Source organism: Canis lupus, chromosome 9, assembly GCF_011100685.1.
Source record: "Canis lupus familiaris isolate Mischka breed German Shepherd chromosome 9, alternate assembly UU_Cfam_GSD_1.0, whole genome shotgun sequence".
Classification (NCBI taxonomy): Eukaryota; Metazoa; Chordata; class Mammalia; order Carnivora; family Canidae; genus Canis; species Canis lupus.
The window spans coordinates 14,746,014-14,760,607 of record NC_049230.1 but is presented as its reverse complement, the minus strand read 5'-3'; the positions used below and the strand labels follow the sequence as shown (position 1 = coordinate 14,760,607).

At 47.4% G+C, this 14,594-nt stretch overlaps 1 protein-coding gene across 4 annotated transcripts in view; it reads right to left on the bottom strand.

Moving 5' to 3' along the window:
• Window positions 1-1,774: 1,774 nt before the first annotated feature.
• Window positions 1,775-14,594, bottom strand: part of PECAM1 (platelet and endothelial cell adhesion molecule 1) — a 53,244-nt gene continuing 40,424 nt past the window's right edge. For 2 of the 4 annotated variants that reach the window (XM_038546859.1, XM_038546861.1), the window contains 2 exons: window positions 7,156-7,178; window positions 1,775-2,819 (listed from right to left, as the gene is read on the bottom strand). In XM_038546859.1, the coding sequence (XP_038402787.1) occupies window positions 2,790-2,819; window positions 7,156-7,178 (53 nt within the window). In that variant the 3' untranslated portion in view covers window positions 1,775-2,789. The remainder of the gene's footprint in view (window positions 2,820-7,155; window positions 7,179-14,594) is intronic. The other 2 variants (XM_038546860.1, XM_038546862.1) reach the window with 1 other exon arrangement.

Sequence of the window (14,594 nt, the reverse complement as noted above, 5' to 3'; positions counted from 1 at the left end):
AGCATCCCTGGCTTCTCTCCATCAGATGCCAGTTCCATCCCCCACCCAGTTGGGACAATTAAAAATGTCTCCGGACACTGCCCAGCGACCCTGGGAGGCAAAATCACCCTAGTAGAAAACCACTGTTTTGATGGATGAATGCTGACCTTGGAGTCACCTCTCTGATCTTGCATCTATGTCAGGGGGCAAGAATACAGTTTATGTTAATGCTGATGGAGTGCTCAGTGTCTGCTCCTGAAATGGGTGGGTGACCTCTTGTCAGAGGGGAAAAAAATTCCACTCTGTGGTTGCAAAGGAGTCCTTTAGTGACATTACAATCTGAGGACACGAGAGGGAGCCCTGACCGCCGAGGAGAACCTGGCCTCTCCCAGAAAGGGTGACTGTCGCTATTCTTCAGTGATGAGCTCTGGTTTAGATGCTTGGTTATGCCATCAGGTTAGGACAGCTGAACCAGGATCTTGGACTTAGATTTTTAGCTACTGAATCTACTATGAAAGATCCCTGCGTGTGTGATTTCCCTCTCAGAAATATAGATGAGAGGAAAAACAAAGATCCCCTTATGCTCCATAAATAAGTTATAAGCAATAGGAACTGCTTTTAAGTTATAAGCAGTCCCAGCTTCCATGGCAATGGCCTTGCTTTGATGGCAGCAGGGACTGAGGAGTTGTCACGATGGCTGTGGGTTCTCTCCAGATCAGCACATCAACCATCAGATTTGAAGTTCATTACAGACCATTTCATCCTTCGCCTCCAACCTGAGTCCATGGCCCTGGAATCTGGGAAATTATATGACATTTTTGTGATACAGCTTTGTGTGTGTGTGTGTGCATGTGTGCATGTGAGAGAGTCCCTAGCTTTCATCTTATTTTCAAAGGAGCCTAAACTCTCCAAATGTTAAGAACCATTAGTCCAATCTCCTTATTGTGAAGAAGAACCCGAAGCTCAGAGGTTAAGAGGCTCCTTCACGTTTCTGTGGCTGTCATGTGGCAGAATCAGGACCGTACTCCATGGCTCCCTCTGCCTTCAGGCCCAGGAGGGTGGTGTTCTGATGGGGACCCAGACTCCGGGACAGTGAGGTCTGGTCTGAGGCCACTGAGGCTGGCTTAGAGGGGTAGGAGGGTGCTTTGCCAGTAGGGTTACCAGATAAAATATGAGATGCCTAGTGAAATTTGAATCTCAGATAAATGAATACTTTTACAATATAAGTACACCCCAAATATTATGTGGGATATACTTACATTCAAAAGATATTCCCTGTTTATCTAAAATTCAAATTTAACTGAGCATCATGGATGTTTTTGGTTTTCTTTTAAAGATTTTATTTATTCTGGAGAGACCCACAGAGAGAGGCAGAGATGTAGGCAGAGGGAGAAACAGGCTCCCTGCGATGAGCCCAATGTGGGACTTGATCCCAGGACCCCAGGATCATGATTTGAAGGCAGATGCTCAACCACTGAGCCAGCCAGGCACCCCTGTTTTGGGGTTTTGTTGTTGTTTTTGTTGTTGTTCAACCTGGCAACCCCATCTGCCAGGGACAGCCTGCAGGCTTTGGCTTGGGACGCTGAGGCACTAGCCAATGGATATTAATGACTCAGTGTTTGATCCTCAGACTACCCCTGGCCCTGCCTTCAATGAAGGCCACAGAAGCCCCTGGCCTGTGTGAGATAGCCAGCTGATAAGACCCGCTTGGTTCTTTGTGACTTCAGAAGGTCCAGAGTCCAAGCACTAGCTATTCTATAGGAATGCAGCCTCTTAGAAGATGACATCTCACAGGTCCGGGAAGAGGAAAGATCAAATTTATTTAATACAAAACCTTGCAGCTGTGTCACTGAGGTGGAGGGTGGGTGTGTGGGGGGGTAAATGGTTTCCGTTAGGTCTGCTCACTAGTGAAATCCCACCGCAAGATGGCTGCATCTTGGCTACTCGTCCACTCACTCAAGGCACCATCAGAAACATCTTAAGACCTCAGAAGACCATTTCTTTAGCAAGGAATAAATTAAAAAAAAAATTAGTGAGAAAAGTATGCATTTCGTTTTCCTATTAAAAACAGTATTTGCTGTAGGCAAACAGCTTCCTGTCTTGAAGCCTTCAGCATGGTAAGAAAAGAAAGAAAGGGTATAAAAAAACAGCTTAAGAACATCTGTGCTCCGTCCAACATTGTTTTCTATTTTATGCATTGCCCGGAATGAACCTTATCTTCAAGTGGGCATCTCACAGGGTTGACTCCCAGGCAGCTTTGTTTCTGCATCTGTGGCAGGTGAGGTCATGGAGGGCACCGGGTGCAGCTGTCTGCTGGGTGCCATGCACTTCCAAGGACCAAGGACTACCCAGAAGCATAGGCCTTTGAAGGACCAAAGGCAAAGAGAAAAATGAGCCCCTAAGCCAGGCCGTTCACTGGAAGTGATCGACTACAAAACAAAAATGGTTTCTGTGTGTGAAGATAACTAGGAAAAGTTCTTTATCTCTGTACAAGAGAAAATATTCAAGTTTCAAAATATCCCAATGACCTGTTTACCCTGAATCTTCTGCGGCTCTCGGCTCCTGAGGATGCTCCAACTTGGTGAGAGGGGGGCCGGGTAAGAATTGACCAGCCCCTCTGTATCTCTTTATGCCCCACAGAAATGTAGTAGGATGGATTAAGGACTGGTGACTTGGCCTGAGGAATTGCTATGTTCAGTGGGAGCAGGGCAGATTCATAAATAAGTGCACAGAGCTCTCGGAATACAGGGATCATCTGCTCTTCTTGGGATGTGATGTCCTCTCAGGGAGGAGCGTCTGCTCCCGTGGTCCTAAGTTCCGTCAAGGGAGCCTTCCGTTCTCTGTAGGAACAAGACAGAAGACAAGCTATGGTCATACCCTTTAGGACTGAAGACGAGCCTGGTGGAAAGAGATGTCAAACTGCAGACAGCACTTGACAAAGGAACCCCAAAGCAGTGCTATGTTGGGCTGGTACCTCCACCCTGGAAGGCCAGCTCTCACCCACACTTTTCCCTTTTGTCTATCCCAACTCTGCAGGGCTGCAGCCTTCACTCCCTGGAGACATGTTCCACATTAGAATATCAACCAGCTTTATCAGGCAACTTACTGTATGTACACCCAGTGCTGGGTCCTGTGGGTGCTACACTTACACACAGAGCAAGTCTACTAAAGTTAAGAGAGATCTGGCTTCTTGTTCCAGCTCTGCTTCTAACATGAGATGAACCTTCTCTGTCTGTTTTTTAATTGCAAAGTCGAAGGGCTTCTACATGGATAAATGTTGAAGACATTACACTAAGTGAAAGAACCCAGAAGCAAAAGGAACAAATATTGTACGATTCTATTTACATGAGGTCCCCTGAGTAGTCAAACTGATAAGAGCTAGAAAGGAAAACTCTGGTTCCCAGGTGCTGGGGGGAAGTGCAAATGGGGAGTTAATGTTTAATGGGTAGACTTTTGGTTTGGAATGATGAAAAAGTCCTGTGGATGGATGGTGGTAATGTCTGCACAACACTATGAATATACCTAATGCCACTGAACTATAACTTAAAAATGGTTAAAGTGGTAAATTTTGTTGTATGTTTTGTGCAAAAGGAAAAAAATAGGTTCCACATGCCATCTTGTAATGTTTTCTAGCTGCTTTGCATGGTATTTTTTGACACCTATGCATTCACCAGTGACTGGACCCCCACCTGACCCAAGCGCTATTATCTATATGGAGGATGCAAGAATTTTATATCCTATTCATTACTGACACACGGTGCTACCACGTGGAAGAGGTCCTAACAAGCTGCAGGAGGTTTGCAAGAGGCCTGAGCTAAGCCAGAGAAGGTCTTCATGGAGCCGGCCTCCAAGGTGGGGCAGGTATAGAGACAAATGGATGTAGAGGGGCAAGAGTGGGGCAGGTGGAAAATGCTGGAGCTGAGGGGCCCTGGGCCCCAAAGGGCAGGCAGCAAATGAGTCCATGACTCTGGACCCTCTGTGAGCACAGGGCTCCCTGCTGCAGGTGGACCTCAAGGAAGCAAGAGTGGGGGCAGCTGTGGGGATTAGCCAGGTCTTGAAAGCCCCGTGGCCAGGCTGGTTGGCTCCCAGAGGGTGGGCTGAGCTAGAGTCCCTGTTTTGTTCTGGCTCTGCCACGTCTGAGGAGACTCTCAGAACAGGATGCAGGTCCAAAGGGCTCCAGCTGGCAGGTCCAGGCTCTGCCTCTCCTTTGCCAGGAGAGACACTGACAAGTGGGCCAAGAGAGTGGTGTTGGCCCCCGAGGGCTGGAGGCCTGCCAGCCTTGGCAGCTACCTTCCCTTCATTTCTTCCGCTTTGCCCAGAGGGGTGACCCTGATGTCAAGCCTTCCTGCAGGCCCCAGACCAAGTCCCTCCCTAGACACCTCTGCTCTCCTTCACCAGGCGAGGTGAGTACTGCGGATGGAAAGGGCTGGGCCACAGTCAACCGGACCTTGAAATAAAGGTTAACATGCGCACATCCAAGACCTGTCCTTCCAGGGGCTTAAATCAGTGGCCAGCTGTCAGCCACTCAAGAACAGCCTTGAAATCGCCCCACTTCTAGACAGAACATAGTGTGGATGCTCTCAAAGGTCATTTTGCTTCTAATGGCCCTTTCTGCTTCTAGAATGTATGTGCCCCTTATAGAGCACTTCCAGTAAACCAAGTCTGTGCTAGGTATTCATTTAACCCTCGCAACTACCAGGTGGTGGTGGGATGGTTATTACCTCCGATTTACAGGTGAAGAAACCAAGGCCTCCAGGAGTTTAGGTTAGGTTTTAAGGAGGTAGGAGAGAGGGGTGGGATCTCTGGTTCCTAAGTCAAAGCCTGGCTTTGGTTGAATTCTGTAAAGAGGCCATTTCAGGGCCAAGTGATATAAATCCCCCATCCATACCTCATGCTGCCAGTGATGAAGAGACCTTTACATAGATAATCATAGATTATCTGGCTGGCTCCCCAGAGGGAAGGAGGTCAGTTGTGACTGGGGAGCCGCCTTCTTGCAATAAGAAGGCAAGGCTTTCTGCAAGATCCTGGGCCTCAAGAAGGTTCACCCCTTTCATGTAAGTACGAGGTGTTCTCTTTCACATTATCTGTCTGCCTGGGCCACAAACACAATTTATAAACAAGGCAAAAAACGGCAGAGGAAAAATGAAGTCAGAATGTGCCATTGAAGCAAGTCAAACAATACTAAATTAGTATTTGGCTAAGTGGCTATCTCATTGTTAAGATATTTCCTCCAGTGTGTTTTCAGAAGCAACGGCCATTAAACAACTGGGAATGATCGCCAGGTTTGATTTCAGGAAGGAAATCCCCTCCCATTTCCCTGCTGGGCAATTCAATTAATTTTCTCCTGACCCTCACCAGCTGATCATTAGCAAAACTAGACCTGCTTCTTTTATAAACAAAATGCATTTGCTTAAAGATTTGAAATCTCTTTCCCAACGGCTGGGAACCCCTGAGCTCCCGCCAAAAGACTATTATTTGAGATGGCAGGCCTGGCTGTATGAGCTCTCGGGGGCATCCTGGGAGCAGACTCCTGGACCCACGGGCCAGCTTCTGGGGAAAAGGAAAGTTCTATCTGTCCTGGAGCTCAGTGCCTTTGTCCAGAGTCACCGTTTGGATTGAAGACAAAGTAAATAAGTCAGTCCCGCAGGCCCAGCAGACCTGCCTTGGGTGGAACACAGCTCTGTTTATTGTAGTGAGAGCATCTCTTTATCTGGATCCCACACTGTCCATGAAGCAAAGTTCTTACTTTCCACTTTCTCAAGGCCATGACAGCTGGAACAATGATGTCACTTTTTTGAGGGAGTCTGGGAAACCTAGATTCTAGTCCTGGCTCTGCTACTACCTAGCTGGGTGACCCTGGGCAGGCTGTTCTAACAACCTGGCCCTCAGTTTTGTCCCCTGTACATTGGGACCCCTGCCCTTCCAATGCAAGTCTCTGGTTTCAGGAGTCTGGGTGGGATTAGGCTAGAAAAAGACATTTATTTCATTCCTCTTTTCCTCAAATTGATAGCTTTCCTCCATAAAAAAGAATGTCAGTGGTTTCCTGCCCATCAAAGGCATAATGAGCTATTTTATAAAAATTCAGACTCCAGGAAGACAAAGGAAGCCGGGGGCCCATTGCAAGGGCTATCAGCAATCTTGCAGAAAATTCTTCCCAAACTTTAAAGAAGCAGTTCCTCATTTCTCGAGGTACTAGCTCCCAGTTAGTTAACCCCTGCACTGTTGGAGAGATTGTAAGGTTGGGAGTGGGAGGACAGGGGGAGGCAGGTCCTTAGCAAAATTTGAACTGGGACCTCTACATTTAAAAAAAAAACATTCCATTTGCCAAGTAGTGGCTTCCTAAATTCTCAGTTTCCTACAGAGTGAAACCTCATAATGAGGTTTGAGACCATTGCTTGCAAGCCCTAACTGACCTCTTCCTAGCACTTGTTTCCCACACCCTTTCCCCTCCCATTCTGAGCTGCTTGGACTGCTCCTCCCCTCATACCTCAGCTCCTGCTGATCTTTCTACCTGGACCTGCTAGTCAGACTCATTCCTCATGGCCTGCTCCAGTGACCCCTTCCTTGGGGAGGAAACAGCTAACCAGGCTGGTCTCTCTTCCACATTTCCATAGCGTCTGGTGACCACCTTGCTTTATTAGTATTAACTCATCTCATTCCCTCACTGGGTCAAGGACTTTGAGTGGCCTCTGTGGCAGAGGGCCTGGTGTGTTGGGGTGACCGGCATAGGTTCTCAGAGTTCAAAGCTCAAATGAGCTGTGGGTTCCTACCCCCCTCAAGCATGTCTGCCCCCCCAACCCCCTGACCAGTCTACTTCATTTCCAAAACCTCAACCTAGACTAGGAGGAAATGTACACTTCAATTATGGGGAGCTAAGTACCCTAGATTCTCAATTCTATGGGGAGGGGAAATTCTGTCTTCATAGGAGGGCCGTGATATAATGATAGAAATGGTGGGAGAGAATATTTGAAATTACAATAGGCCAGAATGTCTGGCCAACCTGACCACACCTTCACTGTCCCAGGCTAGTTCTGAGTTCCCTGGGGCTCCTGGTCTAAAACAGATGGGGCCAGTGTAGGGGTGTGATAAGTGGGAACGCAGAACCTGGGTGAGTTTGGAAATATTGCATTGTTTAATGGACTATTTTTTAAAAATGTTTATGAAATGTGTACTTACAGAATATCTGTTTTCCATGAAATCTGCAAAACAAAAGATAACATGGAGGTGAGCAGTGCACTGAGCACCTTAGGCTCCCCCATCCCCACAATCTCAGGAACTGGGTGGGTAAAGGAAGGGGGGCGGTGCAGAAGGAGATGCCAGAGCCACAGGTTTACTGGGTGCTCAGCGGGATGGCTCCTTTGCCCACAGACAGCTTCCTCTAGACCCTGTCGCTCCATGTGAACAGTATATAAAATCCTTGGCAGCTCATTGGACATTTAAAACAGTTTAAATATATATATTTTTAAAGTAATCTCTACACCCATCGTGGGGCTTGACCCTAAGATTAAGTATCACATGCATGTGGCACCTGGGTGGCTCAGTGGTTGAGTCTCTGCCTTTGGCTCAGGGCATAATCTTGGGGTCCTGGGATGGACCTGCACTGACCTGCTCCCTGTGGGGAGCCTGCTTCTCCCTCTGCCTATGTCTCTGCCTCTGTGTCTCTCATGAATAAATACAATTACAAAAAAAAAAAAAAAAAAGAGTCACATGCTTCACTGAGCCAGCCAGGTACCCCTTAAATACTTTTTTAAAAATTAGTACTGCATGTTATTTCAGGAAAAAAACTGAAAACTCCAGTGAAGTAGAAAGTAACGGATAAACATGATCTCTGGTTCCACCCTTCAAACCCTGTTGCCACTCTTGTCTTCCAGTGATTTTCTGCTCTCAAGAGGCTTTTTTTCTGAGTTCAGATATACAATATAGGCCATTTTATAGCCTATCCTTATTACATAACACAATTTTATAAACATTCTCTGGCACCTTCTTAAGCATAATTGGTAGAAGCTGCATAATAATTGTTAAATAGATGTGTACTTGTTTACTTCTCCAGTTCGTTACTTTAAAAATTTAGGTTCTTTCCAAGTTTCTACTATCCTCTTTGGGAATAAAGCTATTCCCCTATTTCATACTAGTTTGTCCATTCCCAGGAGTGGGATCGGGGGGCAGAAGGTATACACATTTCTAATGCTCTTGGGATATACGACCCAAGGGTTCTCTGAAATGGGAGGGCCACCCCCTGCCCTGCCCATGGAGAGACTCATCCCAACACTGTCTTCTTCTCAGAGTGCACGCTGGGACTGGATGACCCTGCCAGGCTACAGTGATGAAGATGGGCCTGGCCAAATGTCAGGAAGATCAGAGTGAGGTGAAGAAAGGCCAGTAAGAACAGAAAACATTGTGTTGAGGGTGAGCCAACCCTGCCTGTGTTAGGGACAGTTTTCACCAAAACACACAAGAGAGGGCTGTGGTTTGCCTGTTTGAGAAGGACCAGGCCTCCACTAGCAGCTGTTTCTAAATGGGCCCTGGTCCATATTGTTGGGGCTTATTCCCCCAAAGAGCCCCTTATGGACATAGACCTGAAGACAGAGAAGTCATGGGACTTCTTGTTGTCTGGGGAAGGTCCCAGGAGGAGATGTGGGTATTGGGGATGGTTGCCAATCTTGAAGGTGGTGGAGGTAATGGCAGGAGGGCCCTTACCCACCCCCTCTGAGTCCTCAGTGTTACTAGGGGGATGTACTCCAATGGGCCTCAGTTTCTGCCCCGCTGCCTAACCTGAGTTTTGGGCAGTCTCAGGGCCCACCTGTCACAACGGTAGTCACAGCCCTTCTGTTTCTTTCTCTAATTTAAAAATATCCTGTTTCCAAAAGTCCACTTCCCACTCAAACCCTGTCTTATCACAGCTCTATTGTGCGTCCCCTTGAGAGGGAACAGGGCCAGAAGTTCCTAAGGGGCCCCCTTCTGTCCTGGCTGGGCCAGAGGCAGACGTCAACGGCCAAAAGGATGAATCAGCCTGACTGCGAAGTCGAGCCATTGTGTAAACTTCCACGCATTGAGTGAGGCATGGGCAGCACTCCCACCTCCAACCCAAATCTGACCTGGAAGGACCTGAAGGACCCCCATGCTTCCCACCCCCCCAAAACCCCCAAGGGCTCTGGAATGAGACACAAGAAAGAAAGAACCTTAGGCTGTGTTTCCTAAAGCAATATGAATATAAAAAACTTCTAATATGCTGAAAATAGTGAGGGAACCCTAGGTTTATGCACACTTGTAGTTTCTGCTTCTTTTTGGTAAGAGAGCAATCACCACAAAAATAGAATCTGGTGGGGGCACCTGGGTGGCTCAGTCAGTTAAGCTAAATGTCTGCCTTCAGCTCAGGTCATAATCTCAGGATCCTGGGATTGAGTCCCTTGGCAAGCTCCCTGCTCAATGGGGAGTCTGCTTCTCCTTCTTCCTCCGCTTGCTCTCTCTCTCTCGTCTCAAATTAATAAATATTAAAAAAAAAAAAAAAAAAAGAATCTGGTGGGTAGTACCAATTTTTTTTCCAGGGTGCTTTTTTACCTTCTTGGATTCTAAAGTAGGAAATAGCACCCTGGGCCGGGGTTGGCAGTGCCCATTGGCCTGGCTGGTTTGGACCACACAGGATGGGTGGGGACTGAGCCCCAAGTGTTCTTCTCTCCCTCCCAGAGGGGTTGTGACAGAGAGGCCCTCTGTTCTATGGTTCTTTCTTGATGACAGCTACTCTTAGTATATTAAATTTCTACCCCCTTTGGAAACACCTGGAACAGCAGGAGAGAGCAGAAGGTGAAGACTGAGTGAGCAGATACTCTGATGGGAAGGTAGGCCCTGTCTGACCCAAAAGGCATAGGTTAGTGTCTGGGGCAGGACTTGGCATTTCTTCCCAGGGCCTGGAGTTGGCAGGTGGGATGTGCCCAGGACACCTTCCGAGGTGGGCACAGGGCATCTAGAGAGGAAAACCAGCTCTCCTGCTGGGAGATTTATGGGAAGTAAATTTCTACAAGCGACGGTTTCTTAACACTGGCATTACTGACATTCTAGGTTGGATTTTTTTTTTTTTTTTGAGTTTACTTACTGCTCTTTAGTAATGTCTATATCCAGTGTGGGGCTCAAAACTCATGACCCTGAGATCAAGAGTTTCATGCTCCTCCAACTGAGCAAGCCAGGTGCCCCTGGCTGGATCATTCTTTGTTGTGCTGGCTGTTGTAAGATGTTTAGCCGTATTCCTGTCCTCCATACATTAGATGCTATAGCACCCCTTCTACCTGCCCTGCCTTGGCCCCCATTATGACAACGGAAAACATCTCCTGCCTTGAGGACCAGTGCTTCAAGCTGTGGAAATGTCATCTTAGACCTGAGTTTTCATAGGGAAGAACTTGACTGCATTGTTGACTGTAGCAAACCATTTCATTCTTCTGTTTTTGTTTTTTTGTTTTGTTTTGTTTTTTGTTTTTGTTTTTGTTTGTTTTTTTTCATTCTTCTGTTTTAAAATCCAGTGTAGGGGCATCTGGGTGGCTCAGTGGTTGAGCACCTGCCTTTGGCTCAAGTCATGATCCCAGGGTCCTGGGATTGAGTCCTGCAACAGGCTCCCTGCAGGGATCCTGCTTCTCCCTCTGCCTGTGTCTCTGCCTCTCTCTGTGTCTCTCATGCATAAATATATAAATAACAAAATCCAGTGTAAATATACACAAATAGGTTTTGCTTTGGATGACCTGCAAGCCATTTTATGAAGTACTTTTAGAATAAACTGGAGCATTATAAAATGTCAAGGACTGAATCAGAGTAAAGATACAAACTTTCCAGGTGAGCTGGATATTGCAGTCCACAGGAGGCTCTCAGCCAGGCTGAGTGAAGTTGTGGAGAAAGCCATAGGTAGTCATGCCTCTGTGGAGAGGCTCCCAGTCCAGCTCTAATTTCTCCCTTTTTGTTCTTGTCAGTAGGAGAGCAAGGGGAGGAAAAGAAAACCAAACCTTTCCCTGGATTAGTCAGAGAAAGAGGAAGTTGATGACAGGTCAAAGAAGTTTGGGGGCAGGGTGGTATTTGGGGGTGGGGAGCTTTTGATGCCAGGTCACCCTGCAGCCCAGAGCACCAAAGCTCTGAACAGGCCCTGGGAGGACACACCACCTAAACCAAGAGAACTCAGATGAGTGACACATTATCCTGCATAAAGTCCAAGGTAATAGGGGATGAGAGTAAAAATTGGGCCCAGTTAAATGTTAACAGAGAAAGGCACCAAACTGTAACCTGTATTACTTTCTCTAGACACTCACTTTTTAGGATTATCTACATTACCACTTAATAAGAGACACAAAAACAGACTTTGTTCCCCTTTCTGGAAAGCCAGTTCAGAAGTCATAGCCAGAGTCCCTGTTGATGACTGGGGTTTGCAAACTTGACCTCAGGCAAATCACTGAAAATGGAATACTTCCTTTAAAAAGCTTCAAGTAAAAAAAATTAAAAAATAAAATAATAAAATAAAATAAAAAAAGCTTCAAGTGCCAAACTTGCAGATCTAAGTTACAAGAAATTGTCTGCAAGTTCTTCCTGGCCTAAGCAAGCTGATGGTTACATAGATGCAAAAGCTTTCTCAACCTATTAGGGCTGTATTCTAGGGTTTGCTTTCCCTTCTCCTTAGGCTTCTCTCAATTTGGTCTCTTCAGAAACACATTTCCTAGTTCTGAGAACCCCTCTCCTTCTTTCCCTAACATGTTGTAATGAATCACCTAACAGTTGCAGAGGGGAAAAGCTCAAAGATCAGGGGTATCCTTGCCCTAGACTGAGTTAATTGCTGGAACAAGATGTTAGCTTAGCTCTATGTCAACAAAATAGTAAGCTCCAAACAGAAGAGCAGACCTAACTATAGCCATGACCCAGCAGGGGATACGGAGTTGGAAGAGATTGCCCCGCCTACCAATTTTATTGAACCCACCTGCCCACCAGTCTTATCATCACCCCCTCCACACTCTCCTGAGAACACAGGTGTTCACTGCAGCAGTTCCACGTGGGTGAGTGGCATTTTATTGAAAAATTAAGGAGAAAACAAACACCCTGAGGAAGAAATGAGGGGTGGAAACCAAGTCATATAACTGGATAAGGACAGGGACACCTGGGGTGCTGAGCAGTTGCGTGTCTGCCTTTGGCTCAGGGTGTGATCCCGGAGTCCCAGGATGGAGTCCCATATCAGACTCCCAGCATGGAGCCTGCTTCTCCCTCTGCCTGTGTTTCTGCCTCTCTCTCTGTGTCTCTCATGAATAAATAAATAAAACCTTAAAAACAAACAAACAAACTGGATAAGGACAGGGCTGAGATCAAACTCCAGGCCTCTATCTCCCACTTAGGGTGTTCCCTTTAGGATTACAGCAGGAAGAACCAACCAGGTGGACTCCAGCCAACACAAACATGACAGAAGCACAGTGAGTTGGCCCCTGAGACCCATGACTTAATTCAGATTTGAAGGGAAAACTCAGGCTTAATAGCAAATACTTATAGGGTCTTGGAGTGGAAAGTGAATAAAGCATTAGGATGGGCTCCAAGGGACCTAGGAAGTAACTCTTAGAAGTTACTTAGAACCAACATGTTCTGGGGGAATGGCTCAGGACAGACCAAAGCATAGACAAATGACCATTACTTCCAACTGCCAGGACAGTGACTCTGTGTTGTCACTGGAAGGCAACCTAAGGTCATCCATTCAATCACCTGATTTGACATAAAAACGCTGAGCATAGTCAAATTCACAGATAGACCAAGTAGAATGGTTGTTGCCAAGGGCTGGGGAGAGTAGCGAGTTCTTATTTACTGGGTATGAAGTTTCACTTTGGGAAGATGAAAAAGTTCTGGAGATGGATGGTGATGATGGTTGTATGGCTTTGTGAATGTATTTAATGCCACTGAAATGTACACTTACAATGCTAAGTGGGATGTATATTTTGTCACAGTTACACACACGTATACACACACACTCACAAAGCTGAGCTTAGAGCCTAAAGCCAAGATTGCAAAGACCTAGCTCCTCCCACAGCCTACAGATGCCCAACACTCCTCAGCCAGCCCACAACACGCTCCCTAGGGCACTGGACCTACCCAGAGCCCCGCCCTGGAGCTGCTCCTTGGAGGCAGGCCTGCCCGATGCCCTTTTGCTTATCTAGAGGAGCAGTTTTCCTTTGTATCACTCAGGGGAAAAAGGGGTTTAAGAGCCAGAACTACGCCCTGTGAGCCATTTCCCAAAATAGCCAGCCCTGAAGTGCTGCTGGCTGGAAGGTGGTGAGGACTGAGAAATTAGGGTGGGAAGAATAAAGGCCGAAGAAGGAAGGGTTGGAGAAGACCTAGCTCTGCATGCAGCCTGTTCACTGACCTATCCAGAGACTCACGGTCACCAGTGGGTGTCACCTTTATTATGTGTCACCTTTCTCCCCCCCCCCCCCCCAAACATGCATGCACAGGTGTACACACACACATATACTCCGGTTGGAGGATGATCTCTGCTGGCCACCCCTGAGTGATCCTTACAGGATTGCTGGGGAGTGAGGAAGACCCTACCCCTTCCAACAGGAAACAGAACATAACTTGTGGTACAATCAGAAGGGAGCTCAGAGCATCCAGAAGATGCTTCTATAAGACCAACAGCCTCAACATGTGAGAATTTGCTAGGAATACAAATTAGCCCCACTCCACACCTACTGAATCAGAAATTCAGGGGGTGGTGGAGCCACACCATCTGTGTTTTAACAGGCCTGGAGAATACTCCATCCAGATTCCAGCCCGTGTCCCTCATTTCACAGAGGTGGTGACCAGGGTCCCAAGAGATTCTGCGACTCACCCAGACCATACAGGCTGTTATTTTTAAGAGAGGTGAATCCTCTAATGAAATGGATGATAATGTGAAACTGAACAAAGAGAGCTGGAATGTAGCAGCACGCAGTCCACAGTCCGTTGTTTTGGCAGCATGGACATGGAGAAGAAACGTGAAGAGCTCCGCTGGGTAGCCAAGCTCCCAGCCTCCAAATCCCTGCTCTGCCTCTATTGGCCTTGGGATTGGGAGGAGTTATTTAACCTCTGGGCCCATTTTTCCCATCTGCAGGGTAGGAATAGTAGTAGAGCCTCCATCAACTCTAGGATGGTTGTGAGGATTGAGCACAGAGCGGCCTCTGACAGAGGAAAGGAAAGAAAAGGGAAGAGACTTGACCCGAGGTCAGCAACCTCCTCCCAGGGAGCAGGAAATGCTCGGAAACAGCAGCTCCGGAGGCTTCCAGGACAGAGCCTCTTCGGCAAGGGGCGACCACAGACTTCCAAAGCAGCACTGTGATTTTGGCTGGGGGCTCAGGGCTTTCTGTACCCTCCACCCCATACACTGGGCAGCAGCCGGCTGCCAGTCAGAGACCAGATGACAGAGGAGCCCGGGGCTAGCAGACTCCTGATGGCCCAGGTGGGGCAGGGGGAGCGCCCTGGCCCGAAGTCAGGAGATGGCTCCAGTCTCTGCCTGGGCCTCCCACTGAACCCTAGGGCTCCAGTTTCTCTGGCATCTCTCAGCTAAAAGGGCTTGGATGCTCCTGTACAGTAGGGATAATCCGAGGACTGGTGCTGGGGTAATTAGCACCATCCAC